Source organism: Spermophilus citellus, assembly GCF_964194105.1.
Source record: "Spermophilus citellus genome assembly, chromosome: 6".
NCBI classification, from domain to species: domain Eukaryota; kingdom Metazoa; phylum Chordata; class Mammalia; order Rodentia; family Sciuridae; genus Spermophilus; species Spermophilus citellus.
Window position 1 is genome coordinate 22,065,009 of NC_138187.1, and position 27,783 is coordinate 22,092,791.

At 48.8% G+C, this 27,783-nt stretch overlaps 1 protein-coding gene across 2 annotated transcripts; it reads left to right on the top strand.

Moving 5' to 3' along the window:
- The first annotated feature begins 6,857 nt into the window (after positions 1 to 6,857).
- FBXL19 (F-box and leucine rich repeat protein 19) lies at positions 6,858 to 27,541 on the top strand. Of its 2 annotated transcripts, none has more exons than XM_081298985.1 (11): positions 6,858 to 7,183; positions 8,453 to 8,653; positions 10,071 to 10,214; positions 10,328 to 10,414; positions 10,507 to 10,725; positions 11,199 to 11,231; positions 12,708 to 13,219; positions 21,358 to 21,521; positions 21,616 to 21,777; positions 25,484 to 25,702; positions 25,808 to 27,541. In XM_081298985.1, the coding sequence occupies exons 2-11, from the start codon at positions 8,477 to 8,479 to the stop codon at positions 25,984 to 25,986; spliced, it is 1,896 nt and encodes a 631-aa protein (XP_081155111.1). In that variant the 5' UTR covers positions 6,858 to 7,183; positions 8,453 to 8,476; the 3' UTR covers positions 25,987 to 27,541. The 2 variants fall into 2 exon arrangements, with proteins under 2 accessions (XP_081155111.1, XP_081155110.1); XM_081298984.1 differs by having other exon boundaries at positions 11,199 to 11,360; positions 25,808 to 27,540.
- The last annotated feature ends 242 nt before the right edge of the window (positions 27,542 to 27,783 follow it).

Consider the following 27,783-nt stretch of genomic DNA (forward strand, 5'->3'; position numbering starts at 1 on the left):
ACTACCTAACTTTAAATCTGGCTTCAACTTGCCATGTGTGAGGCCCTGGGTTCCATCCCAGCAACCAGCATTTCAACAACAAAAGAAACAAACAAAAAACGCTAAATAAAATTCACCATTTTCAAATGGGCAATTTTAGCCAGGTATGGTAGCACACACCTATAATTCCAGCAGCTTAGGAGGCTGAAGCAGGAGGATTTCAAGTTCAAATCCAGCCTGGGTAATTTAGCAAGGCCCTAAGCAATTTAGCAAGACCGTCTCTAAATAAAAAGGGCTAGGGATGTGGCTCAGTGGTTAAGCACCCCTGGATTCAATCACTGGTACCAAAAAAAAAAAAAAAAAAAAAAAGTATTTAATTTGCTGGGATGTAGCTTAGTGGTGAAATGCTTGCCTTGTAGGTGTGAAGCCCTAGGTTTGATCCCTAGTTCCAAAACAGAAAACAAACAAACAAAAAAAGAAACCCCAATTCCCCCCACCAAAAAAAAAAAAAAAGTAATTATGTGCTTGGTTTGTAGTTTAGTGGTAGAGCACTTGCTTAGCAGGGTAAGGCACTGGGTTCAATCCCTAGCACTGCAAAGAAAAAAATATACTCAATTATTATACTTCTATTTTTGTTGTTGTTGTTTAGACCAAATTTTATTTTAATTAATAAGCTTGCCAGTAGAACAGATGGAAAGGATAGGAGTTAAATCTGGTTCAAGGTTCAAGAAGTGTTAATTTTTTTTTTTAGTTTATTGATTTTATTTTTTTAAATACACGACAGTGGAATGCATTACAATTCTTATTCACATACAGAGCACAATTTTTCATATCTTTGTATATAAAGTACATTCACGCCAATTCATGCCTTTATACATGTACTTTGTTTTGTTTTTGCATTACAATTCTTTATATATATATATATATATATATATGCCACAATTTTTCATGTCTCTGTTTGTATATAAAGTATGTTAACACCCAATTCAAGTCTTCATACTTGTAAGTACTTTGGATAATGATGTCCATCACATTCCACTGTCCTTGCTAATCCCCTGCCCCCTCCCTTTCCCTCCCACCTCTTCCCTATCTAGAATTCATCTATTCCTCCATTGCTGTCCCTCCCTACTCCACTATGAGTCAGCCTCCTTATATCAGAGAAAACATTTGGCATTTGTTTTTTTGGGGATTGGCTGACTTCACTTAGCACTGTCTTCTCCAATGCCATCCATTTATCTGAAAATGCCATGATTTTATTCTCTTTTAATGCAGAGTAAAATTCTATTGTGTATAAATGTCACTTTTTTTTTATCCATTCATCCACTGAAGGGCAGCTAGATTGGCTCCCAGTTTAACTATTGTGAATTGTGCGGCTATAAACATTGATGTGGCTGTGTTCCTGTAGTATGCTGTTTTTAAGTCCTTTGGGTATAGTCCGAGGAGACAGATAGCTGGGTCAAATGGTAGTTCCATTCCCAGATTTCCAAGGAATCTCCATACTGCTTTCCATATTGGCTGCACCAATTTGCAGTCCCACCAGCAATGTAAAAGTGTGCCTTTTCTCCCACATCCAACACTTAATGTTGTTTGCCTTCATAATAGCTGCCATTCTGACTGGAGTTACAGCTGTTGACCGGTGAGGAGTCCTTGCTTCCCCAACGTTGAAGAATAACACCAGAGAAGCATGCTGAGGCAAGGTCAGAGTGGAAAGTAGAAGTTTATTAAAGGACAGCAGAAAAGACTTCTCCCGGAGGAAGAAGGGAACCCAAGAGATGAAATCCATGGAAGTGCGGTTGTGATGGAATGTAGGTGGGAAGGCCATAAGGGTAGAGCACAGGTGGGCCAAAGAAGTAATCTTCATTAACATTTCTTTAGGATGGGCTCTGGACCTTGGGGACATTAACATTCCAAGAGTTGTTCTGCTTTTCCCGGAATTCATTCTCAACATGGCCTCCATTTTGGATCTTACTGGATATTAGACCCGATTTACCTAACTACACTGACTTCCTAACTTTAAATCTGGCTTCAGAGTGAGATGATGTGCATTTCTCTGATTGCTGGAGATGATGAGCATTTTTTCATATATTTTTGATTAGCTGTGATAGAATGTCCTGGGTTCAATACCCAGTACTGAAAAAAACTAATCTTAGGATGAATGCGCCATTCCAGCTCCTGAATTCAATGAATGCATTTATTTCCAAGATAGCAGTTTTGAAATAAGGCAGGTGTCCTCCTTTTAGTAGCTTCTGCCTGAAGACTGGAAGGCATGAACTGTTTCTGAAATTGATCTGCAGCGCCTTCACCCTATGTGATTTCCTATGTGGTTTCACATAGGAAACCACCATTATCAAATGGCCTTAGCCATCCTTCAAAAGGTTAAGACCAAACACATAAGACAGAGAACATCACTTTTTGTTATTTTGTGGTACTGAGGATTGAATTCAGGAGCACTTTACCACTGAGCTACATCCCCAGTTCTTTTTTACTTTTTGAGACAAGGACTCACTTATTTGCTGAAACTGGCCTTGAGCTTGCAATCCTCCTGCCTGGGCATCCCAGTGCCCTATTTTGTATTTTTGAGATAGGGTCTTGTTAATTGCTTAGGGCCAAAGTTGGGGAGGCTGTCCTTGAACTTTCCATCTTTCTGCTCATAGGCATGCACCACCTTTCTAGGCTGTTTTGTCTTTATATTTCAATGTTAATGTGGCTCCATTATAGTCATGTTAACTTATATTTTAAGCATACAAACAATATCTGCTCATGGTACACATTTCACTTATGAAGTAAATATATATATATTTTGCAGTGCTGGGGACATGCAGTGTCTCACACATGCTAGATAAATGGTCTATTCCTGAGCTTTACCCTTATCCCTTCCTGTATCTTTATATGCAACCTCTTTATTTGTTACCCTCTACCCACCCAGCTGCAGGTGCAGGCACAGTACCCAGTACTGAAAGGCTATATACAGTATAAAAATTGGTCTTTGGCATCAATAAGCTTATTCTGGTGGTCTCCATTGATGGGAATGGGCCCCACAAAGATTATGCTAGGTCTCAAGCAAGCAGGGTGAAGACTGGGAGAAACCAGGGAGCATGTGTCTTTTCCAAAAGAGGTAGCCACTGCTCAGCTACAGCTGTTTCTTTCTTTCTTTCTTTTTTTTTTTTTTTTTAAAGAGAGAGTGAGGGGGCTGGGGATGTGGCTCAAGCGGTAGCGCGCTCGCCTGGCATGCGTGCAGCCCGGTTTCGATCCTCAGCACCACATACCAACAAAGATGTTGTGTCCGCCGAGAACTAGAAATAAATATTGAAAATTCTCTCTCTCTCTCTCACTCTCTCTTAAAAAAAATAAATATTAAAATTCTCTCTCTCTCTCTAAAAAAAAAGAGAGAGAGGGAGAGAGAGAGAGAGAGAATTTTAATATTTATTTTTTAGTTCTCGGCGGACACAACATCTTTGTTGGTATGTGGTGCTGAGGATCGAACCCGGGCCGCACGCATGCGAGGCGAGCGCGCTACCGCTTGAGCCACATCCCCAGCCCCTACAGCTGTTTCTTATTCAAGGAATGCAGACCTAGCACTGCTAAATTTCAGGATTTTTCAAGAGAAACTAGAAATCCATTTTTGCAAAAGAAATTTGCTGTTGCTATCTATACTAAACTAAAAACACATAGCTGGATTTGAGCAGTCTATGGCTATTGTAGCAGTTCTGAGCATGGTCTCTGGTTTTAAATTCTGGCCCTACCATTCATCTGTTGTGTACAGTTGAGGGCCCCAATTCTCTTCATCTATAAAATGGGGTTCTACCCTTATAGAATGGGGTTCTACCCTTATAGGCGTCTGAGCTTTCCCAGGATTCTTATGTGGATCAAATGAGATGCTGAAAGCCCTCAGTAACATAAAGCTTACAGGTTACAGTGATTAAATAGATTTCATATGAAGATAACAGGAAAGCTCATTGGGACAGTGGCATTTAGGGATCAGAAGATTAAACAGTGAACTGGGTGGAGACGTGAGAGGGGAGGTGGCAAAGGGCATATCATCAAGTCCAAGAAATGCACTTGAGAAAGCCCTCATTAAAGTAATGAGGATAGACAGCAAGACAGGCAATTCTGTGGAAGCCAAGAATTTCCTGACTTCTGACAGTGCGAGCTGCAAGGAACCTCAGTTCAGCTTAAGTCTAGTCCCTGCAAACTTGGGACTTTACACTACGTTGGCCAGCGTTAACTTCCCTGACAAAACCACACCCACCAAGTCTTCCGCAGGGCCCCCAAACGCAGAAGAGAGAGGGAAGCAGAGGGGGCTGGTTTGGGGTCAGCAGTGAGCAGTTTTCTAGACGGAGGAAGATCTAAAAGGCAGGTAAGACGGGGCAGAGGTGGAAAGCAGTCCCATTTGCATTGGTGACTGAGGGTCTAAGAAGAGCCCTCCAAGGTTGCCTGGAAGTCAGGCAAGGCATTAGAGTGGACAGCGTGCAGCGCCTACAATTTCAGGTTGAGGTATTTGGCCAGTTTGTAGGAACTCAGTTAAATGGAGAATGGGCGCCCCCTGGGAGCAGTACTAGGTAGTGAATGCTGGAGGACCCAGATGAGGAGGGCGGGGAGGGGGCGACTCAAGATGGGGGTAGCCTGCCCGTCACAGTTTTCTTCTCACAGAGGCTAACTGTGTCCGGCATGATGGATTCCTGGGCTCCCAGAACGGCTGGGCTGGAAGGGACCTCGAAAAAGGAACTACCGTCACGTGCCCCGTGCCAGAGCTGGGCACTTTCGTGAACATTGTCTTAACACTTCTAACTCTGCTTCGAGGTGGGTATCATCATCCCCAATTTTCAGGTGAGAAAACCGAGATTTGGTGACTTCCCAGGGCGGGGCGGGGATTTTGTGTAATTCCTGAGTCTTTTCCTTGGAGCCTCGTGACTTGTAAAATACAACCTCTGGATTCCCAGAGGTTTAGGGGAACAAGCATTGGGTGTGAGGCGTCCGAGCTTTCCCAGGGAAAACAGCGCTGAGTACTTTCCGCGAGAACCACGCCTCCCTTGTCGCGACAATATTGATCACTGTTGCTTTCCTTTAAGAGCCTTCCTTTGAAATATGAAATCCTCACCACACGGGGAGGCGGGCATTCTGTATTCCTGGATTTCTCAGACGTTTGTCTCTCACCCGCACCGATACCCACTGGTGACACCAATTCTCCTCCACTGGCAAGTGAAAGCTTGGGACTACATTTCCCTGCAAGCCATTCAGAAAGGCATGGCGAGGAGAGGCGGAAAAAGACTTTCCGTTTCCGTTGGCTCTCAATTAGGATGTCGGCGGTGATGCACTTTTCAACAGCCAACGTCCTTTCTCTGTGTAGAGATCAGAAAGGGACTACGTCCCCCAGCAGGCACTGGAGCGGAGGTCGAGTTACCAGGTTGCCATTATTACTGTAGTCCTTTCTTCCATTTCCGCAGGGAATAGTCTTAGCATTTGGACTACAAATCCCATGCCGCAATCCCCTTCTTTCCCTTGGCCGCCATCTTGGTTGTAGTCCCCGCCCCATCCCTTCCATTGTCTGGACTGAAGATAATAGAGGGGAGCCGAGAAGACTGCAACTCCCGTCAGGCTTTGCGCCACCGGGTGCGGGATTTTGATATTATAGGCGGGCGAGATGCTCAAGGTGGCCGAATGAAGCGACCTGGAAAGGCTAGGTAGCCTGCCATCTTTATGGTAGTCTCTTCATCCCACCGGTTCCGCCATTCTTAAGGAATACTAGAAGGCTAGAAAACTACTGTTCCCATCGCACCTCATAAGATCGGCAACTAGTCAGGTGTACGCCCCTCTTCCGCCATCTTGCTTGTAGTCCTCGTTTCTTTTCACCTTTCCATTGTTCCTGACGAGTAGAAATGGCAGCGGGAAGGCAGCAGATGGACTGCGACTCCCGTCAGGTACTACACACGCGGAGGGTTGTGGACAAGAGGGCGTGTGAGTGCCTGGGAAGGAGGTCGGGTCGGGGGAGAAGGCCATCTTGTTTGTAGTCATCGTTCCCGCTCCTTCTCTATGTTCTGCAACGGGAAGCCTCAGGGCAACCGGACTATAACTCCCGGCATCCTCGGTTCCCGGCTTTGCACGCCCTCTGCCATCTTGTTTGTAGTACCTGCTGGTCCCAGCGTCCCATTTTTCCCACGGTAGCGCCAGAGTCCGCAGGACTACAACTCCCGCCGTGCCCTGCACGCGTTCGTCCTGGAAAGTTGAGGTGGTGGAGGAAAGAGGGGGCAGGGGGCGGGGTTTCTCCGGGAGAAGGAGGGAGTAAAGAGGAGGAGGAGGAGGGAAGGAGGAGAGAGGGGAGGGGGAAGAGAGAAGGAAGGAGGAAGGAGCTGAGGAGGGATGAGAGAGGCGGCCAGGGCCCCGGGCCGAAGCAGCGCGGGGCCGGGGGACCTGGGGGGCTAAGGCACCTCAACTGCCCCCTCCCCCTTCCTTGCTCCTCTCCATCCATTCCTTCCACCCTCCCGCTTGAGGAGGGGGGTTTATTCAAATTTTATTTAAATCCCTATCTCCCGAGGGTCGCGCGCTGGGGGGAGGGGGAGGGCGGGGGTGTGCGCGGGCTGGGGGGGGCGGGGCCGGAGCAGCTTCCTTCACCCCCCTCGGTTAGCCCCGTAGCGGTAGGGCAGGGGGCCGCAGTCCAGGGGCGGGCCCAGGGGAGGGGGGCAGGTTACAGCGACCCCCCCCTCCCCGGGAACCGGCGGTGGGCGGGGCTTGAACCCCGGAAACGGTGGGGGGGCCGAGGCAGGTCCCTGGACCCCTGGGCAGGGGGAGTCTGGAAGGGGCCAGTTAAAGGGCCGGGGGCGCAGGGAGAGGCGGGGCGGGGTGGGGGGAGGGGACCTGGGACTCCGACCGGGACTGAGTGGGGCCCGGGCAGAAGCTGAGCACCCTGCGCCCGAGAAGCCCCCGTTGGCCTGGGGGGGCTGAGGGACTGAGCCCCCCAGAGCAGGACCTCCCCCTGGAAGGGCCGCGCCGCAGCCCGTGGGAGGGCCTCGCCCCCGGCGCCCCCCATCTCCACTCGCCGCCGTCCCGGCCTCCGCCGGAGGGAGGGGCCGAGCGCCCTCGGGGGGCCGTGGACCCCGGCGTTCTGAGCGTTCCGCGCCCCGCGCCGCCCGGCCCCCCCGCCGCCGATGGCCGCCGACCCGCCGGGAGCTGCCGAGAAGGGAGAGATGGCTCCCGGGACACGTGTGAGGTGGGTTCATGCGGCTCCTCCTCACCCCCAGACCTGGGCAGCTCCCACTCCCATTCATCCTCAGCCCGGCCTCTCTACCTTCCCCGCCTCCAGCCTCACCCTCCCTCTCCCTTTGCTTCAAACTCTTCATCTTCAGCCCTCCTTCCTATAACCTCTCAACCCTGGGGAACTGGCCTTCCTTCCCAGACCCAGCTTCCCCTTGCAAATCCCCCCACCCCCAAATCCCCGCCTGCAGTCGTCGCCCTCTAGGCCCCTCCCCTGGAACGCTGGAGGGCCCCTTACCCTCATGGATGGGTCTGGAAGTCCCTGGAAAGGGGGAAGCCAGGGTAAGACTGGGAATCGACCCTCCAGGCCTGCTGAGTCCATGTGGGATCTTCGAGAATCTGGTTTCAATGGGGAGGGGAGCCCCCCATGGGATTCCAGACAATTAGGGATGGAAAGCAGCTTGGGAAGCTGGGGAATCTAAGTCTTTGCCCATCCTGAGTTCTTTGGAGATGTCAGGTTGGATTCTAGAATCCCAGGGAATCTGGGAGATTGCCCAGGTTGACCTAAGAGATCCTACAGGAAGTCTGGAAGCAGAGGGAGCTCTGTGGGGAACAGAGGAGTTGAGATCTTGGACTGAGAAAGAACTCTGAAGAAGCATCTTGGGGGTATCAGAGTCCTGGGAAGTTCCGGAACAGATGGGTCATTAGGGATGGGGGGGCAAGGATCCCACTGGATCTGATGAGGTTTTGGGGGAAGAGCAATTGGATGATGTTAACTATAAGAAAGAAAAAGGAGAAAGAAAGAAAAATCTGGTGTTTCCACTGAGGAATCTGTGGGTGTCTTGAAGGTAAATCTGGGCATTTTAGACTGGGGAGAGCCTGGGATATTTTACATTTGGATAAGAGAGGAAATATTGGGACCTCTCTGAAGGTAATGCCACAGACTAGGAGTTGCTGGCCTTTCTGAGGAGTTTTAACTTGGGGATGGCAGAGGAAAGGCCTCTCCTCTGTGGGTGAGGGTATGGGCACTGAGGAAGTGTTAGAGGAGGAGTGAGGTCAGGAAGTCAGTTTTCATGGATCCCAGAGGAGTTGGATAAGCTAGGGAGAGAGTGAGAGGCCTTGAGTAGAGGGAGTGGCCCCCCACCCCCAGATATACAGAAGAGGTGACATTTTCCCCTAAGTAGGAGGGCAGACTCTGGCTGCCTATGGTTGGAGGGAGCTACCAGGAGTCGCCTGGGCCTGGGCTCCACTGGGCCCATCTGACCCTGCTACCATCTACCAACAGCCCTCGGCGTTGCTGACGCCCCCAATGTCGTCGAGCAGCCGGGGGCCGGGGGCCGGAGCGCGCCGACGCCGAACCCGCTGCCGTCGCTGCCGGGCCTGTGTGCGAACTGAGTGCGGGGACTGCCACTTCTGTCGAGACATGAAGAAGTTCGGGGGGCCCGGGCGCATGAAGCAGTCGTGCCTGCTCCGGCAGTGCACTGCCGTGAGTTCCGATCCCCTCACTCCTCCGCTGTTGGGCCCCTTTGCAGCACTCCTCTCCAAAACTGTCTTTCACCCTAGCCCCCAAGTACTTTTCCAGGGTGACAGATGAGTGCTTTCTAGAATGTACTGTAGAGTTGCTGTTTATTTCATTCTTTCAATGATTTGCTTAAATGTCCATTTGTGTCCTTATCTCCATGTGAGGGGCAATGTTAGGGTGAGCAGAAGAATGTGACAGTCCTTTTCTTCATCCCCTCAATTCTCAGAGACACAGACCCATAGAAAACAGCCTCTGTTGGGCAGCTCCCCAGAGGTATCTGTGCTTAATGCAATCCATCCCCAGACCTGATTCCTAGAAAAGTCTCTTTTTTCTGGTCTCTTCCTCGCTATCAGGGTGGTCTTGGATTTGAGGCCAGGCTTCCCCTTTGTGTGACCTTGAGTATATTACTTTGAATCTCAGGTACTTTCTTTGTAGAATGTTTCCTTTGCTGAGTTGTAAAGATTAAACAATGGCATGGATATGAATGTGCTTACCATGAGGCCTGATACACACAGTAGGCATCAGGGAAACATGGGTTTCCTCTCTGCCTTCCTTAGCCTTTGAGCATCCCTGGTCTCCAGAGAATGGCCCCTCCCTACCAGCCATGAGGAGCCAGCTGCATCCTGCATCCCCCTCCCCACACTCAACTACCTCCCTCTCTTCCTACAGCTACTTTTTCCTGGTTGGACTCTTCCCCCATACAGCCCCTCTCTTCCTTTGTTCCCCAAACCATTGCCTCACTTTCCTGTTTCTTTTTCCTCTACCTGCTTCTTCCTTGATCCTGTCATAACCTTCAGCATCCCTGATTTGATCCAGTATTGTGATTGTCCTCCCAAAAATCACATTGTCTGAGGACTACTCCCATTTTCCCTAAGACTCAGCAGCTATCTTTAGTGTCCCCAAAAGTCTTGTCAAAGTTTGGTTTACTGTAGGATCCAAAGCACCCGTGGGCTGCCCACTGAGCAACCTCGGAATTGCCCCAAGTTGCTGCTGTGTCTTCTCCAGCCTTCTCTGAGTATTATTGTCCCAATTTGCCTGTGGTTTCTCTCATGCCCCAAAGCCAGCCATAATTTCAGGGTCACACTGGCTGTAACAATCACAACATTAATTACAACTGTGTATCAAATGCCCCTCATGCATTATCTCATAACAGTCCAGCAAGGGAAAGATTCTTTGCCCAGCTGTCCAGATGCAGAAACAGTGTCTTGAGGTTAAATCAGTTGCTGAAGGTCATACTGCCAAAAAAAGGCAAATTCAAGATTTGACTCAGCTTGGCCCATGGGTTCTGAACCTCACCCAGCTGCTGACCAGGGTTCCAAAAAGGAAGTCTTTCCCTTGTAGCTTGCTTTTGGGGTCCCTGATGCCTCCTCTCCCCCAACAGCCCGTGCTCCCACACACAGCTGTGTGCCTCTTGTGTGGGGAGGCTGGGAAGGAGGACACAGTGGAGGGAGAGGAAGAGAAATTTGGTTTGAGCCTCATGGAGTGTACAATCTGCAACGAGATCGTCCACCCTGGCTGCCTGAAGGTGATAGCCCTGGGGACCCTGGAATTAGATTGTCAGGGGGCAGGGAGGTGGACCACACTGCCTCTGGGTTTATATTGGCACCTTCCATCTACTCCTTGCCCTCTTGCCTGCAGATGGGGAAGGCTGAGGGTGTCATCAATGCGGAGATCCCCAACTGCTGGGAGTGCCCTCGCTGTACACAGGAAGGCCGCACCAGCAAGGTAGGGGAATGGGCTAGGCAGGGTTCTGGGCTCTGAGTCAGTAGAGGGTCAGGAGCTGTGCAGCGCCTCATCCCCAGTTTCCATCTCCCTAGGATTCAGGTGAGGGGCCAGGCCGTCGCAGGGCTGACAACGGTGAGGAGGGCGCCAGCCTAGGGAGTGGATGGAAGCTGACGGAGGAGCCGCCACTTCCACCGCCCCCGCCCAGGCGGAAGGGCCCTCTACCTGCTGGGCCGCCCCCGGAGGACATGCCTGGGCCCCCCAAACGCAAGGAGAGGGAGGCAGGGAATGAGCCCCCCACCCCAAGGAAAAAGGTGAGCCCCATGGGGCATGCTCACTAGCTCAAGGCATGTTGGGGCTGTAGTACTGGCCATTTTTGGGTGGGGGTGGGCCTGGGAAGCAGGGGTTGTTGGGAGATGTAGTTCAGGAGTGGCTGGGGTGGTAGATCATGTTCACAGTAAAGAGAAAATCAGGTAAGGGAGAACTGGCACAGGCCAGGAAGCTTTAGGAGCCCTAGGTGGGTTAGGGAGGAAGGAGAGCGCATGCTCAAACTAACCTCTACAGAGGAAGAGGGAGGGGCTGGAAAGAGCCTGAGGGGGAAGAAAGAGATGAGAGCATGCTCAGTGAGCTGAGACTCTGGTTGCAAGGTGAGCATGCTCAGAGTTCTCCCTGGGATGGGGGCTTCTGGGATTTGTAGTCTAAGAAGGTGGCACGGACTGTAGGTTTGTGGGCACTGAGGGCCTAATGGGGTCTCCCCTTCCCCCATATCTTCCTTTTGCCCTGGTAGGTGAAAGGAGGTCGAGAGAGGCACCTGAAGAAGGTGGGTGGAGACGCCTGCCTCCTCCGAGGATCGGACCCAGGCGGCCCTGGCCTTCTGCCCCCCAGGGTTCTGAATCCAAGCCAGGCATTCTCGTCCTGCCACCCTGGGCTCCCTCCCGAGAACTGGGAGGTGTGCCGGGGATCTCCTTCCTCCCCTACCCACCTCTCCTTGCCCCACCCTTCACCACAGAGACTGAGATTGTCCCTTTCTGTTCACCTTTTCCTACCCTATCCCCACATGGCCTCAAAGGGTACCTGGATCCCTAGGAAGAGTGGGGTGGAAGAATGGGTTGGGTCCAGGCCACAGGAACCCCTGACTTCCCTAGAACCCTTAAGGTATTATCTGGCCCTTTTGCCTCATCTTTTTAAGTCTTAAAAGGAATTCAAATTTCTGCACAACCACGGACTGTGTATGGTCTTGGCAACTGGTCAGCTGCCCTAAGCTTCAGTTTTCTCATCTGTAAAATGGGATGAAGCTACCTTCTTAACCTACCTGTGGTTACCCCACGGCACTATATAAATCAAATGCTATAATGAAAGTAAATGAACTTTGTTAACTATAAAGTTCACCTGAATTCAAGGAACATGAGGCCCAGGGAGGTTAAAAGATTTACCCAAGGTCATACGGCAAAGCCAGAATTCAGATAGTACTTTGCAAGAATTCTATCTGGTTGTGTTCAAACCTACTTCTACCATTTAGTTGGGTGTCTTTGTCTAAAAGGAGTGGCTCAAGTTGCCACTTAAATTATAGGAACTCTCATTTTGTGGAGTAGGTACTACCTAGTTCAGCTGTTTTATGTCATGAACAATTAAATGGTCTTCACAGTGTAGATGGACAAGCCAGCATTCAAGCTAGGTCTCTTTTTAAAAAATATTTATTTATTTTAGTTTTTGGTGGACACATCTTTATTTTTTTAATTTTTATGTGGTGCTGAGGATCAAACCCAATGCCCCGTGCATGCCAGGCGAGCGCATTACCACTTGAGCCACATCCCCAGCCCCAAGCTAGGTCTCTTAACTCTTCTGACTTGAGAAATTTATGAATCATTGAAACCCATAAGGTGGTTTTTTTTTTTTTTTTTTTTTTTTTGGTTTGTTTCTTTTTGATTCTGAGAATTGAACCCAGTGCCACTTTACCACTGAGTCACATCCCCGGTTCTTTTTTTTTTAATTTCGAGACAGGGTCTTGCTAAGTTGCTGAGGCCAACCTTGAACTTGCAATCTTACCTCAGTCTCCCAAGTCACTGGGATTACAGGTGTTCTATCATGCCTGGCTTTCCATAAGACTAAATTCTTTGAATTAGTGCCTTCATATTCAAGATGAGAAAACTGAAGTCCAGAGGTATCATGTTATTTGAGAGCAGTTTGAAATTGAGGACCATCCTTGGGCTCTTCACTCCCTGGTGATTCCTTGTGGGTAGAGGGGTGGGAAAGTATGTCCCAGGCCCTAGAACAGTCTCTCCCTGTGTTCTTTTAGAAACCAAAGCCGCCTTTGGCCTCTGCTGAGGGCCCCGCCGTGCCATCCCCATCCCCACAGAGGGAGAAGCTGGAACGTTTCAAGCGGATGTGCCAGCTGTTGGAGCGGGTGCCTGATACCTCTTCTTCTTCCTCGGACTCGGATTCCGATTCCGACTCATCAGGCACTTCGCTGAGTGAGGATGAGGCCCCTGGCGAGGCCCGGAATGGGCGACGGCCAGCCCGGGGCAGCTCTGGCGAGAAGGAGAACCGTGGGGGGCGGAGGGCTGTGCGCCCTGGCAGTGGGGGGCCCTTGCTCAGCTGGCCCCTGGGCCCTGCCCCCCCACCCCGGCCTCCACAGCTGGAGCGGCATGTGGTACGGCCCCCACCTCGAAGCCCTGAGCCTGACACACTGCCTTTGGCTGCTGGATCCGACCACCCCCTGCCCCGGGCTGCCTGGCTTCGTGTCTTCCAGCACCTTGGGCCACGAGAGCTGTGCATCTGCATGCGAGTCTGCCGGACTTGGAGCCGTTGGTGAGTGGTGGACAGACTTCAGGTCTGGTTTGCTTTGCGACCTGCCATAGCTCTCTGATCCTCTCTAGGCCTTGCACTTCTATAGTATGTACACATAGTGTGATACTTTCATATTTACTGTGGGCAGCCTGTTTTCCATTTAGGAGCTCATTTAACCTTCTCCAACTTTGTTAGGAGGAAATTATTCCTCCTTGTTCAGATGAAGCTGAGACCTGAGGTCATGTAGAGAGGAAGTGTTAAAACCAGGAATTTGAACCTAGGCCCTCTGGCTCCAGAATTTTTTCTCTTAATAACTGTTATTTATATTGAGTGGTTAGTATGTGCCAAGTGTAGTGCTGTAATACAATATCTCACTTTTTTTCTTTTTCTTTTTCTTCTTTTGGCAGTACAGAGGGTTGAATCCAAGAGTGTTTTACTACTGAGTAAAGCCCCCCCCCTTTTTTTTTTAAATACTCTTTACTTATTTATTTATTAATTAGTTATTGGTGGACACAACATCTTTGTTTGTATGTGGTGCTGAGGATCGAACCCGGGCCGCACGCATGCCAGGCGAGCGCGCTACCGCTTGAGCCACATCCCCAGCCCCGAGTAAAGCCCTTTTTATATTTTATTCTGAGACAGGGTCTTGCTAAGTCATTGAGTCTGCCTTTGAACTTTGATCCTTCTGTTTCAACCTCCCAAGTTGCTGGGATTACAGGCATATGCCACTGAACCTGGCTATCTCACTTAATTTTCATGCTCCCTCTTCTGCGGACAGTCTTGACTAGTGGTCCCATTTATATATGAGAAAGCCCTTTGCTGGGGTAGCCCCTGCTTTTCTAAGACAGCCGTGCTTAGACCTCCTGACTTGGTCTATCTTCTTCTCCCTATTCTTATCCCTAGGATATATCTCCTAGATATATCCTACTGCCTCTTGACCCTTGTTTTTCAGAAATGTCAGTCATCCTCCCAAATCTAACTTTTCTTCTCTCCATCAGACTCCCACAGCACTGTGTTCCCCTAATGGAGCACACAGAGGCATTTGGCATGTTGACAAGCCTTCATTCATTTATTTGTTTTCATGTTCCCATCGCATATTGTGTCTTTTTTATCTTCATGTCCCCAGCATGAGACAAAGGGCAGTAGAGATGCTGAAGAAATGTTTTACTAAATGAGTAATTCAGGCTCTTTCCCAGTATTCACTGTGGCCTGGGCTTCCTGTTGAATGCGTCACAAATTTTAGCTGATTTGTTCTTTTTTTTTTTTTTTTTTTTTTAAACTTACTTTTTTTATTTTTTTAAGAGAGAGTGAGAGAGGAGAGAGAGAGAGAGAGAGAGAGAGAGAGAATTTTTTAATATTTATTTTTAGTTCTCGGCGGACACAACATCTTTGTTGGTATGTGGTGCTGAGGATCGAACCCGGGCCGCACGCATGCCAGGCGAGCGCGCTACCGCTTGAGCCACATCCCCAGCCCCTGATTTGTTCTTTATAATTGCAGCCCTGTGAAGGAATGAGGGACACCTGAGGCCATAGTGCAAAGTTAGTGACTAAACTCAGATTCCATTCCTGGACCTCTGAGATGAAGTCTAGAAGTCAGCTCTAGACTTCTAGACTGGTCTGTGCGGAGAAAGGGGGCTGGAGTGCAGGCTATAGAGGCAGATCGCCTGCAGCAGACTTGTTCTTCCTCTGATGAACATTTGCCCTTGGATGAGTTTCTTAACTTCCCCATGCCTCAGTTTCTGCATATATAAAACTGGGATAATAAAAGCTCTCACTTCATAGTGTTCTTGTGATCTGGTACACAAACTGAGCAGAGTACCCATAAGTATTTACTGAAAGCTCAACGTTTTAGTCCTGGGAACATAGATCTGTGCCCTTGAAGAGCTCCCAGTCTGCAACATAGAAGCCGATAGTTACAAAAGTTGCTGGGGATTACCACCCCACCTCAAGTATTAATTGAGAATTAACTGCAGAGACCCCTCCAAGGCCAGCTTTGTGCTTGGCACCTGGGACCCGGAACTGAAAAGAAACGCATTTCTGCCTCAGGGGAGAGACTTGTAGCTGGAAGTAGCTGTATAGAGGGCCATACTGCAATTTTCATGTTAATATAGCCCTGCCTCAGGGTCTGGGGAATTTGTTCTAAGACTCCATTCCCTCCAGAATACCAAAATCTAAGGATGTTCAAGTCCCTTATATAAAATGATACAGTGTTTGCTATAACCCTTTCTTCCTTTCTGTCTTCCTTGATGCTAGGAATTGAACCCAGGGGCCCTCTCCCATGGAGCTAACATCCCTAGCTCTTTTTTAAATTTTTGAGAAAATCTTGCTAACTTGTCTAGGCTAGCCTCAAACTATGATCCTCCTGCTTGGATCATATATGAATGGGACCACTAGTAAAGACTGTTCGCAGAGTTGCTTGGATTATAGGCAACAAGGAACTGCAGCCAGCTCCCATGTACTTTATTTTTTTTTCTTAATATTTATTTTTTTTAGTATTTGGCGGACACAACATCTTTGTCTGTATGTGGGGCTGAGGATCGAACCCTGGCTACTGCTTGAGCCACATCCCCAGCCCCTCCCATGTACTTTAAATAATTTGTAGATTACTTATGGTACCCAATACAATGGAAATATTATTTAAATAATTATTACACTGTATTGTTCAGAGAGTGATGATGAAAAGTCTGTGCATGTTCAATACAGGTTTTTTTGTTTGTTTTAAATGATTTTGATTTGTAGTGGTTGAATCCACAGAAGTAGAACCCTTGGATACCGAGGGCCAGTTGTATTTACTTTATGGGGATGAAATGAGGTGGTTCCTGCAAAGCATTTAGCAGTTTTCGAAGGGTACTAAAAACTTAGTAAGGCAGTGGAACAAGTAAGGAGGCTCTCCCATGTTTGCACAGAAGCAGGTAGGGAAGGGATCAGGTTGAAACCTTTTTAAGAAGGGCAGTTACTTGGACTTGGTGACTTATTGGCTATAAGGGCAGCAGGGCAAATCTCAGCTGAGTTTGTGGCCCAAGAACATGAATGGGCAACAGCACTGTTTCCCAAGATTGGGAATCACAGTGGAGAAGCAGGTTCCAGGGGAAAATAAAAGAGCTGTGACCTGGGCTGGGGATGTGGCTCAAGCGGTAGCGCGCTCGCCTGGCATGCGTGCGGCCCGGGTTCGATCCTCAGCACCACATACCAACAGAGATGTTGTGTCCGCCGAGAACTAAAAAAAAATAAATATTAAAAAAAATTCTCTCTCTCCTCTCTCTCTCCCCTCTCTCACTCTCTCTTTAAAAAAAAAAAAAAAAAAAAAAAAAAAAAAAAAGAGCTGTGACCTGTTTGGTGTAAAGGGGTTGTGGGCCAGTCCAGGAGAACTAGTACAGCAGCTGAATCTGCCTGTTGGGTGCTCAAGAAAAAGGTGAGTTTGGGGGTTTTCAGCCTAAAGGTAGCACCTTGGAATGTGAGAGCAGATGATAGAATGTCAGTATTTATGAGTTAGAGAAAGAACAGCCCAAGAATTAGAGATCAAGGATGGAGGTTTGCCTAAAAAGAAGGGAGACTGAGGAAAGTGGATTGAGGAGCACTGGTAGATGTTGGTAAAAAAACACAGGAGGTCAAGGACCAAGAGGTAGCAGTTGGATTTTGCTACAAGAAGGCCTTAGTATCCTTGGCTGTGGTATGTGGGAGTTGGGAGAATAAAGCCAGACCACATGAAATTGAGAGTGTTGACTCCAAGGAAGGGACCTGCTCCGTTTATTCTGCTGTGTCCCTGGTTTCTAGTGTGGTGCCTGGCATACAGTAGGTACTAAAATAATAGGAAAATTTGGATGGTATGTAGAAAGAGGTAGTAGAGGGTGGAGCTGGAGAGAACTTTATAGGTGGGAGAGCAGGAAGTTGCAGGCTTTCCTGTCTGGTGACTTTCATCTTCTCCTGGAACTGGGAGGCGAAGTGATCTGCCAAGAGCTGAGGGAGAGGGCAGCAGGCAGGGAGGCAGGGAGGAGTTGTTGAGTTGCCAGGATTGGAACTTTCAAGGACATGGATATAGAGGGTGACAAGGGAGGGACTGGAACACAAGGTCAAGACCAATTGGGGTTGGGAGTGAAGGCCTGGAGGTAAACAGATTGGAGGACAGTAGTAGCATCAGGGAGCTAAGAGAGCTGATGGGAGCTAAGAACTGTTGTCAGGGACCAGGAGGTGGTAAGCTTGCAGGGAACAATTAGGACTGTTCAACTCTTTGTTCCCCAGGAGCTTCTGCAAGATGAGGCTTAGGACTAGAATGTAGGGTTTTGTAGGTGGGCTTAATAGGATGATGACTTAGTCAGAGGATTGCTGGAGTCAAGCAGAAGATGGATAGGTTGGGGCACTTGGATGTCAAGCCCTACCTATCCAGGATGATGACAGGCTTCAGCTCTTAAGTCCTTCTTTCCTCTGGGCTTACCATCATTCCCTATCCACGCCTCTCCATCACCTTCAGTGAATTCCTGTAGGGATGCAGGACATGAACCTCGTTCCAGTCATGGCACTAAACACTTACCCTATACAGTCTCTCATCATTGGTGCAGCAAACCTTTGAAATTAAGTGCTGTCTTTTGCCTTAATTTTTGGTTTCGGGAATGAAGGCCCAGAAAGGGCACATGCCTTGCCTGAGGACACCCCAACCATAGAGGTGGGGAAGCTGGGATTTAGATCCCCATAGTTCATACTCTTCACCTTTGGGCTCTGTGGCCATGATAGCTGGTTGCTTAGCATTCAGCCCTCCATGACATTGAACCCTCATCCTGAGCCTCTTGTGCAGCCTCAGCCCTGCTTCTTCCTGCTCAGAGTTTAGGCTCTCTCCATTTCAGACCAGCTTGGTTTAAGCTTGACTTGGCTACCACTTTGTAACTGTGGGACCTCTCTGGACCTTGTTTTTCTTAACTGTAAAAAAGAGATGATAATGATCTCCTAGGGCTGTTGTGAGGTTAAATGCTTAATGCAAAGAATAGTACCCAGCTTGCAGTAAACCCTGAGTAAACACATGTTATTACTGCTATATAATGGTGGTCTTCATCACCATTATATAGGATGAGCTGCCCTTGGTTCCTGCTGCCCTTGGTTCCCAGAGCTCTTGAGTTTTTCTCTCCTGGGCCTAGATGCAGGCCCTACCCTGTTCCTTTTCTCCCCTTGCAGGAAATAACAGAATAACTACTTGCTTCAGTCTCATTTCAGGCACCATCTCCTTGGGGATGCTCCCTTGTTCCAGTCTGCAAGTTGACTCTTTCTTACATGTCCCTTACTGCCTCAGTCTCCCCTGATTGTATAGCAAGAACCCTGTCATCCTTAACTGCTCTGTGTCCAGTAGAAACTGGACACATGGTATCAGTAGGACCCTCAAAGGTTGTTGCCTGCCACTCAAGTTTAAACCTATTGCTCTGGAACTAATTGCAATGAAACTGATTGGCTCTAGCCAAGAAAGGGTCAAGGAGACTTCCTGGAAGTGAGGGTACTAGAGCCAAGCCTTAAAGGGTCTGTGGTGGTTGACTTTTCCAGCAGAGGCATAGCATATTCCAGAATGTGTTGGCACCAGACAGTATTGTGTGTCTGTAGGCGGGAAGGTGGTTTGGCCTGGATCTTGTAGAGTGGTGCAGAAACACAATTGGGGACCTATGAGTGCCCCAAGGAGAAGGGTTCCCTTCCAAGTGTGGACAATTTCCAGAAGGACTTCAAGGAAGCAGATGAGCTAGAATTTGCAACTAGGTCAAAGGGGAGAGAGAGAGGGTTTATTCTTTCTTTGTTGTTTGGTTTTGTTTTTTACTGTAATGGGAATTGAACCCAGGGCCTTACATACGACAAGTTCTCTACCACTGAGCTGTATCCCTGGCTCAGAGAGAAGCTTCAGAGTAGGATTTCACTGAATGGAAAGAGAGAGACAGGGCAGAAGCTGGGTTGAAGGTAGAATTTCCCCTCTCCCTTTTCATTCTTAGAATTGGAGAGAGTTATGTTTATTGCTTGAGTGGAGGGAATCAGGGGCAGACTAGAATGCCGGGATGGTAGGAGGAGGACTGTTGGAGAGGGGCTTTGGTGAATGCTTCTACAATTCCAGAAATATCATACTGAGGCTCTGGAGTATGCCTGGCAGGTTTTTTTGTTGTTGTTGTTGTTTTTGTTGTTGTTTTGTTTTGCTTTTTGCAGTACTGGGCACTGAATCCAAAGGCATTCTACTACTGAGCTATATTCCTAGCCCTTTTTGTTTTTATTTTGAGACCGGGTATTACTGTTGCCCAGGATAGCCTCAAACTTGTGATCCTCCTGCCTCCCTGAGGTAGATAATAGGCATGTACCATCACACTCTGCGTGTTTTTTGTTTTTTGTTTTTTGTTTTTTTTTTTTTTGAGTCTGGATGCTGCTGTGTTGCCCGGGCTAGCCCAAACTCCTGGGCTCAGGTGATCCTTCTGCTTCAGTCTCTTGTGTAGCTGGGAATACAAGCACACACCACCCTGCCAGACTGCCTGACACAAAACCATGGTTTAATCCTTCTGTCAGTTTTGAAAAATACCAGAACTTCTTTAAAACTATTGGGTGCTATCATATCTTTAGCGCTTCTCTAATATTTTGCTTTGTCTTTCTGTTTAACAAAAGTGGTTTAGCCTAAAGCCATAGCAACTTCTGGCTAGAATTTAATAGTTTCTCTTGTATTTATTACTTAAGCTTACTATATTTATGTGAAACAATATTGGTTTTAAGTGCAGAGAGGGGATGATTTAAAGGTAAAGTCATGTTCTATAGATAAGTGGACTGCAAATGACTGGAGTTTAGGAAACCCTTCTCCAGTTCAAGGCTTCTTGAAGGGAAAGCCCTTCAGTATCTTGGGGGTTGGGAGGGAGGTTAGGTAAGACTTTGAGGCCCATCTATTCCAGAGGGAATTTCCTGACATGCCATCAAGGACTACTGAATTAGATGACAGTTCTCAAACTAAATCATCAAGAGAAACTTAGCCAGGCATGTTGGTTCACATCGGTAATACCAGTAGCTCGGGAGGCTGAGGCAGGAGGATTGCAAGTTCAAAGCCAGGCTCAGCAACTTGGCAAAAGCCTGTTTCAAAATAAAAAATAAAAAGAACTGGGAATGTGACACAGTGGTAAAGTGAACCTGGGTTCAATCCCTGTTACATTAAAAAAAGGAACTTAAGGTACCGAAAAGTGTACATGCATTACCTTAGAAGAGGTGGGGAAGAGTTCTTTGAAATAAGTTTGGGAACCCCTTTTCCCATTCACTGCATGTTAGCCTAGTCAAAGCAATTAGAGTGCTGGGGTTAGGAAACCTGTTTAGCTTTGTTTAGACCTCATTCGTCTTTGTAGTTTCAATACCTAGGACCTGCCAGACCTTCCAAAAACTGTGAGTGAATAACTGCAAAAATATAAATGAAGTGTGTGGGAAGGAAGTACTCAGTAGAAGCTTTAGATATTCCACACTGGCTTGATTCATTCAATAAATGTGCAACAGATAACCTATACTTTATACCTGGAAGTGTTGGATACTGAGGTTACTGAAGTGAGAAAGAAAAAAAGAAAAGCCAATTTTGCCCTTGTAGAGCTTACATTCTAATTGGGGGAACACAATAACCAAAGAGAAAATGCCAGGACCATAAGTCCAGCATTGGTCAGCTGGCTATCAACATGGCAGAGGTTAGTAGAGGAGATGAGAAGTGCCAATGAGGAAGCCACCTTAACAGCAAGGGAGAAATCTAGAAGCTCAAAGGTAGGGGGTTGGGGGGCTGCTTAAAGATCCCTTTGGCATTACATCAAATAGTGTATATGGTGTTTGTGTAGTTATTTGGCAAAATGTTTTAAAAGCTGTAAGGCCTACAAACTATAATTACCTCATTTGATCTTACAGCAGCCCTGTGGGGTAGGCAGAGTCTGGATCATTATCTTCATTTTATAAATGAGGCCTCTTAGGCTCAGGGAGAGGAATGGACTTGCCCAGGGTCTTGCATTCAGTTAGTGATGGAGTTGGGTCCCAAACCCAGTGCTCTTGGCCCACAGCCTGGAACTTCTTGCTACCAGGCTGCCTGGGTGGGCCTGGATGTTGGAGGGATAACTGGAGTGAACTGTTGGGAGTGTGGGGATTGGTAGGCTCCCTGAGAACTGAGGCTGAGGTCTCTGTCTCCCCCTTGTGCCCGGCAGGTGCTACGACAAACGTCTGTGGCCTAGAATGGACTTGAGCAGGAGGAAGTCACTGACCCCGCCCATGCTCAGTGGGGTGGTTCGTCGCCAGCCCCGTGCCCTGGACCTCAGCTGGACAGGTGTCTCCAAGAAACAGCTCATGTGGCTTCTGAACCGACTGCAAGGTAGGGTGGAGTGACAAGTCATAACAGGGTAGAAATGGGGACAGGCCTGGGGTAGAGTCTGGCTTCCTGACCCCCATCCCCACAAATCCTCTAGGCCTGCAGGAGTTGGTGCTCTCTGGATGCTCCTGGCTCTCTGTCTCTGCCCTGGGCTCAGCCCCACTGCCAGCCCTGCGGCTCCTGGACCTCCGCTGGATTGAGGATGTAAAAGACTCCCAGCTCCGAGAGCTGCTGCTGCCTCCACCAGACACTAAACCAGGTGTGGCCTCTGTGTGCTCTTCTGTAGAATGGGTTGGGCAAGGTGGGGATATAGACCTCTAAGGTCTCTTCTGACTCATTGGGTGTTACAATTATTGGAGGAAAGGGAGGAACACATGAATTTGAATACGAAAGCCATCTTAGCTATCATTCATTTGTTCATTTGCCTTCGAGTACTTTGAACTGAGTCTTGAAAGATTGGAGTTTTCTCAGGGTGTTTGAGGTATGATTAGCAGTTCAGTGGGTCAGGAGGCCCATATTGGCAGAGAGGCATACTAGGAGCAGAGGCCTGTGCTTATTGGAGGTATGTGGAGTAGGGACACTGAGGCCTCAGGGCTTCTTATAAAGTTAGCAGATGGGATACTTGCAGAATCTTTTCTGGCCCCCAGTTTCTTCTTTACAATAGACCCAGGGGAACTATCCAGAAGAGTACATCTGACCATATCACCCCTGTGCTCTAAACTTATATTGTTTCTCTCTTATCCCTTTGGATAAAGATAAGGGTTTTACTGTAGTTACTGAGACCTAGCATGGCTGAGTCCCACTAACCTAGGCCATCCCTGCATTTGGCCTCCTCAGCCTCTTTGCCAGGTTCCTTTCAGTTCCCACTTTTCTTTGCCTCAATGTTCTGTCCTCCTTCATTTAATTAATACTTTAGACCTTGGCATAGATGCCACCTCCTAGAAATTCTCCCTGACCAACCCCACCTCACTCCTTGCCTTGAGCTCTTGAGTCCTTCTCAGCCTTGGAAGCAGGCCCTGGCATAGTGCTGTACATGTGGGAAGTGTTCTAATTAAGATGATTCTTGCAGGGCTGGGGTTGTGGTTCAGTGGTAGAGCACTTGCCTCACACATGTGAGGCGCTGTATTTAATTCTCAGCACTGCATATTAGTAAACAAAATAAAGTCCATTGACAACCTGAACAAAAAAGATTAAAAGAAGAAAAAAAAAGATGATTCTTCTAGCTAGTCTCTTAGGCTCTACAGGGTACCATATGCTCAAAACCAGCACCTTGCTCAGTGGTCTGCTCAGCAAATATTTGGTGAGTGAATGAACTGAATGAGCACAGAGATGATCAGGATGCAAGGGGGAGATCTGGTTTGAGGAAAGGTTTCCAGAGGGAGATTTTTTTTTAAGTTCTTTCACAGTTCTTTTTTTTTGTGTGTCCCTTCTTCCTGCCCCACCATGCTCTACAGTAGCCCTGGAAGGAGAGTAGGGAAGCAACTAGGATTCTTCCCATTTTGTGGACAAGGCTCTAGAGCCCTATTTGATTCAACAAGGAGTTGAATGACTGATATAAGTCGGGCAGAGCCAGGCCAGAGCATTCACCCATGGTCTGCTCTTACTGGAATTGAACTGAGCTGGGACGATTTGGGCAGGAAGGTGAGATGGGCATTGGGAGCAGTTTGTTCTTTGAGGTGAGAAAATGCTGGCTGACAGAGCAAACCTTCCTCTCCTGTCTTATTCATCTCTGTTTAAGCCCTTTATCAGAAGCATGCAGAAAGGAGCTTTCTTAGCTGTCAGTCCTGTTGTGCAGGTTAGGATTTCCCTCACCTTTCCTCTCCTGGCTTCCTGGCTCCCTGTACCATTCTCACAGCAAAATATAAAGTTCTTTTACTTCTAGGCTCTTGCCTAGTGTATTCTTCGAGTTATTGCCTGGTATATTCTTTTCCTATCTTGCTGCTTCAAACCCTCGAAGACCCAGCTTAAATGCCACTACCTCAGGGAAATCCTCAGTGATGCCCACACTTGCCCCTAAGCCAAAAGTGATCTCTTTGATCTAGTGCCCTTTATCTGTGGCCCAAGTTTGGGAATTTTTATAAATATACCTCCCTCTCTAGGCTCTCAGCTCTCCAAAGAGGAGAGGGTAGAATTCAGGACATGCCATATGGAGTGCCTACAGAGGTGGCCTGGCAAGTAGCAGAAGTGATACATTGGTGCAGGACTTTTGGGAGTGGCACTGGCAGCCCTATTCCAGCCAATTACTGTCAGGCAGGAAGGGTAGTAGCCCAGTGATGCCAGGTCAGTTTTTTAAGGAAAAGTTCCACATCTAAATTTCTGTATAAAAATATCCTTTTTGTAGTGTTAGACATTCATGCAAGAAAAGTTTTAGCACCATGCAGATTCCATAAAATTTGGAGGTTGGTTTCATGAGTCTGTGGCATCTGATGGAGTTTCTCTCAGTCAGTAGATCTGGGTCTCCTGGCTCTTACTTCATAATTATGTGATGACAGCTTTATGATCTGAATCTCAATTATATATATATTTTAGTTGTAGATGGACACAATACCTTTATTTTATTTTTACGTGGTGCTGAGGATTGAACCCAGTGCCTCACAAATGTCAGATGAGCACTCTACCACAGAGCCACAGCTCCAGCCCTCAATTTTCTTATCTGTAAACAACAATAATGATCAGAGAGCTTCTCTCCCAAGGCTCAGGTTCTTAAAATGTGGTCTATGACCCAGTGTCACAGGAAAATTTGTCAGCAAAGTAAACCCCAAGTCCTTACACTAAATCTACTGCAACTCTGGAGTAGGGTCAGCAATCCAGCCCTCCAGGGGACTTGAGCCTCTTGAGTTTGAGAGCCAGTAACATAGAAGAAAGGCATATTGGGTGCTTTGGGTGCAATGGGGAGGGATGTGAGCTCTTCTCAATGGAGATGGGGAAGAGGAAGCCTCTGAGCTCTGAAAGCCAGGCAGTATGCTAAACAGAGGTGGTCTTAGGAGTGGGACCTTATAGAAATTGGGATGTTCTTCCAAGGAGACTAGACTTCTTTGAAGTGCCCTCACAGTTTCTTTCTCCTTTTTTTTTTTTTTTTTTTGTGTGTGGTGTTGGGGATTGAACTCAGGGCCTTGTGCATGCAAGGCAAGCACTCTACCAACTGAGCTGTATCCCCAGCCCAGCCCTCACAGGAAATATATTGTCACATTTGAGTTTGAGATCAGCTCTCTGGATTCTAAAAAGAAGAGACTAGAGGGAGTGAGGTAGTGGGAACAGTTCAAGCAAGAGTGGTATGGACCTAGAGTAGTGACCAGGGGAACTGGAGGGCTCCACAGGGCAACTTAATTATGGAGAAATAAGAGGGAGGTGAGCCTGGAGTGGTAGTCCCTTTAGGGATGTTATGTGTTGGATGAATGGATGAAATTATATTGAGCACCCTATTGCGTGTTTCATTGCTGGGGATAGAGCAGTGAGCAAGAATTCGTTCCTGGGAGTGCTGGGATTATGGCTCAGTGGTAGAGTGCTTGCCTAGCATATGTGAGGCACTGTGTTTGATTCTCAGCACCAAACATAAATAGAAATAAAGGTTCATTCACAACTTTAAAAAAAAAAAAAAGCTATCATGGAACTGACATTTTTATGTGGGGGAGAAAAAAATTAACAAGAAGAAATTAATGTGTCAGATACTGAGAGGTAGGGAATGAGGGGAAAGGGTGGGGTATGGTTGTGAGAACTATTATAGTTTCAAATAGAGTACTCATGGAAAACCTCAGTGACAAGGTGATGTGAGCAGTGGACAGATGAAATTAGGGGTGTGGTGGTTTAGGAGAAGAGCAAGCCATGCATAGAGTACAGCAAGTTGGGGCCCCCATGTGATGGGAACAAGTTTAGGACGGAAGTTAAGGAACATGGAGGAGGAGACAGTCCTCTGGGTGCAACGATGGTAGTGGCCAGGAGCACTGATATCTCCTTTGCCTGTCCAGGGCAAACAGAGAGCCGTGGGCGACTACAGGGCGTAGCGGAACTGCGCTTGGCAGGTCTGGAGCTGACAGATGCCTCCCTGCGGCTCCTGCTGCGCCATGCGCCCCAGCTGAGCGCCCTGGACCTGAGCCACTGCGCCCACGTTGGGGACCCCAGTGTCCACCTCCTCACAGCTCCCACTTCCCCACTCCGAGAGACCCTGGTACACCTCAATCTTGCTGGTAAGCATGGTTGCCTGTCCATCTTGCTAGGCTGTTGGTTCCCCTGGTCAGTGCCTACTACCTACTTACCTACCAGGTCTCCAGCTGCCACTGCTGTGTCCCCAGGTTGCCACCGCCTCACGGACCACTGCCTCCCGCTGTTCCGCCGCTGCCCACGTCTCCGCCGACTAGACCTGCGCTCTTGCCGCCAGCTCTCACCTGAAGCTTGTGCCCGTCTGGCAGCTGCCGGCCCTCCTGGTCCCTTCCGCTGCCCAGAGGAGAAGCTACTTCTCAAGGACAGCTAGTCGGGCGCCCCCCACCATCCCCCAGGACTCATCAGGAGCCTGGACCTTGGGCCTTCATTTCATCCTCTGTTGGGAGGCCAGGTTACCCACCTCATGACTTGGGATTCCTGAGTTTGGTGACTTGGGATTCCTACCCAGGGACCGGAGCCAGCCTCCTGCTTCTCTTCCCCCTGCACTGATATCTCTGGGGGTCTCTCCTTCCCATCTCCTCCCCCTTCCACTTGCTTCATTGTCCATCCCCTGGGGGAAGTGGGTCAGAGGTACTGGGGGGTGCTGAGCCAAAGGGATGGTGGGAGGGGGGCTAAGGTGCAAGTTTGAGGGAGGGAGAATGGGGAAAGGGTATCTACACACAGGATACTGGGAGCCAGGGGGCTGGGGGAGGTGGAGGATGGGTGGGTGGGTGGGCAGAAAGAGACCACCAAGGGTTCAGAGAACAAAGACCAGATATTTGGAGTGGGGGGTGGGGGGCCAAAAAGGGAAACTGGAGGAGCAGTTGGGGATCCAGGTATCAGAGGTAGGGAGACTTGGGGAGCAAGAGGAAAGCCAGGGCTGAATGGGGGTTGGGGGACAAGAGCAGGTTGGGGCAGTAGTACTCCTCCCTCATGGGGGAGTTACCCCTCTTCTTTCCTCCTGCCCAAATTTGAGTTCCTTCCCTCTACCCTGACTCCTTGAACGTCACTGAAAATGGCAGCTATTGCGAGGAGTGGGGGCCACGGGTCTACATGCTGTTCAACTCGTGGCCCAGGGGAGTGGTGTGGGGTGCCCCAGCCCCCTGCCTGCCTCTCCGCACAATACTTGAACATTCATCTGTACTGAAGTGTTACTTGAACCGGGGGAACCTCGGACCTGGGGGAGCCTGAGTGTGATTGGATGGGACCAGCTTGGACTGAGACTGGACTGGTGGGCACCCAGAGTGGACTGCACCACCTCCAGATATCTCTGGCTTTACTGTCTTGAGCAGCTCCATCCCTCTTGACCCGAGTTGGGGGTGGTGGGTGCCAGCCCAATGATGGGGAAGATGGGACTCCTCCAGCTTGGCTCTTCCCACTCTCATCGTCATGGAAACTTGTATCCCATTCGCCCAGGGAACTGCCACTCCTGGTTGCATGGAAATAGCAGCCAATGGACACCTCCCGATGCCAGTGCTAAGGCTGGAAATGGCCCCTCTCAGTTGCCATGGGAACTTAGTAACAGACTCTTTTTGGTCCTCTTCTCCATTGCCCCTTCCTCCTGTGTTGGGGTGGGGTCTTGGGAGCCAGAGGGAGGAGCTGGGCCAGGTTCCGCCCCTCAGTCCAGGCCTCTGGGGGCAGCCGGGTTGTACTATGTAGGGGAGGGGGAAATCTATCCACATACCTCAGGTAACAGGGAGGTGCGCGGGTGGGGGGAGGGACTGGGCGGACCAAAGGCCGAAGGGGAGGGGGGCCTGGGGATGGAAAGGCTTGAGGATGGGGCCCCTTGGGGGAGGGGGAGGAGGCAGCCCGGCGTGGGACGTGTTGGGGACCCAGCCGGGCTGGGCCCCCAAGTCTGTACAATATGGTTTGCTATAAAACTCAAAATCTTCCAGCCGGGGCCACCGTGTTCGTATTTGTGTGTTTTGCGGTGTCGGGGGAGAATATGGGTAGGGTGAGGATGGCTAGAAATCCGTTCCTTGGGGTTCTTGGAGGAAGGGCTTTGGCTAGATCCTGCATATCGGAGTCACCTTTTCCCGACTTAAGTTTAGGTTGGGAGAGTGGGGGCTTGGCGGTCTGGACACCTGAGAATATCCAGGTATACCTAGGAGTGATCCAGGGCCCAAGA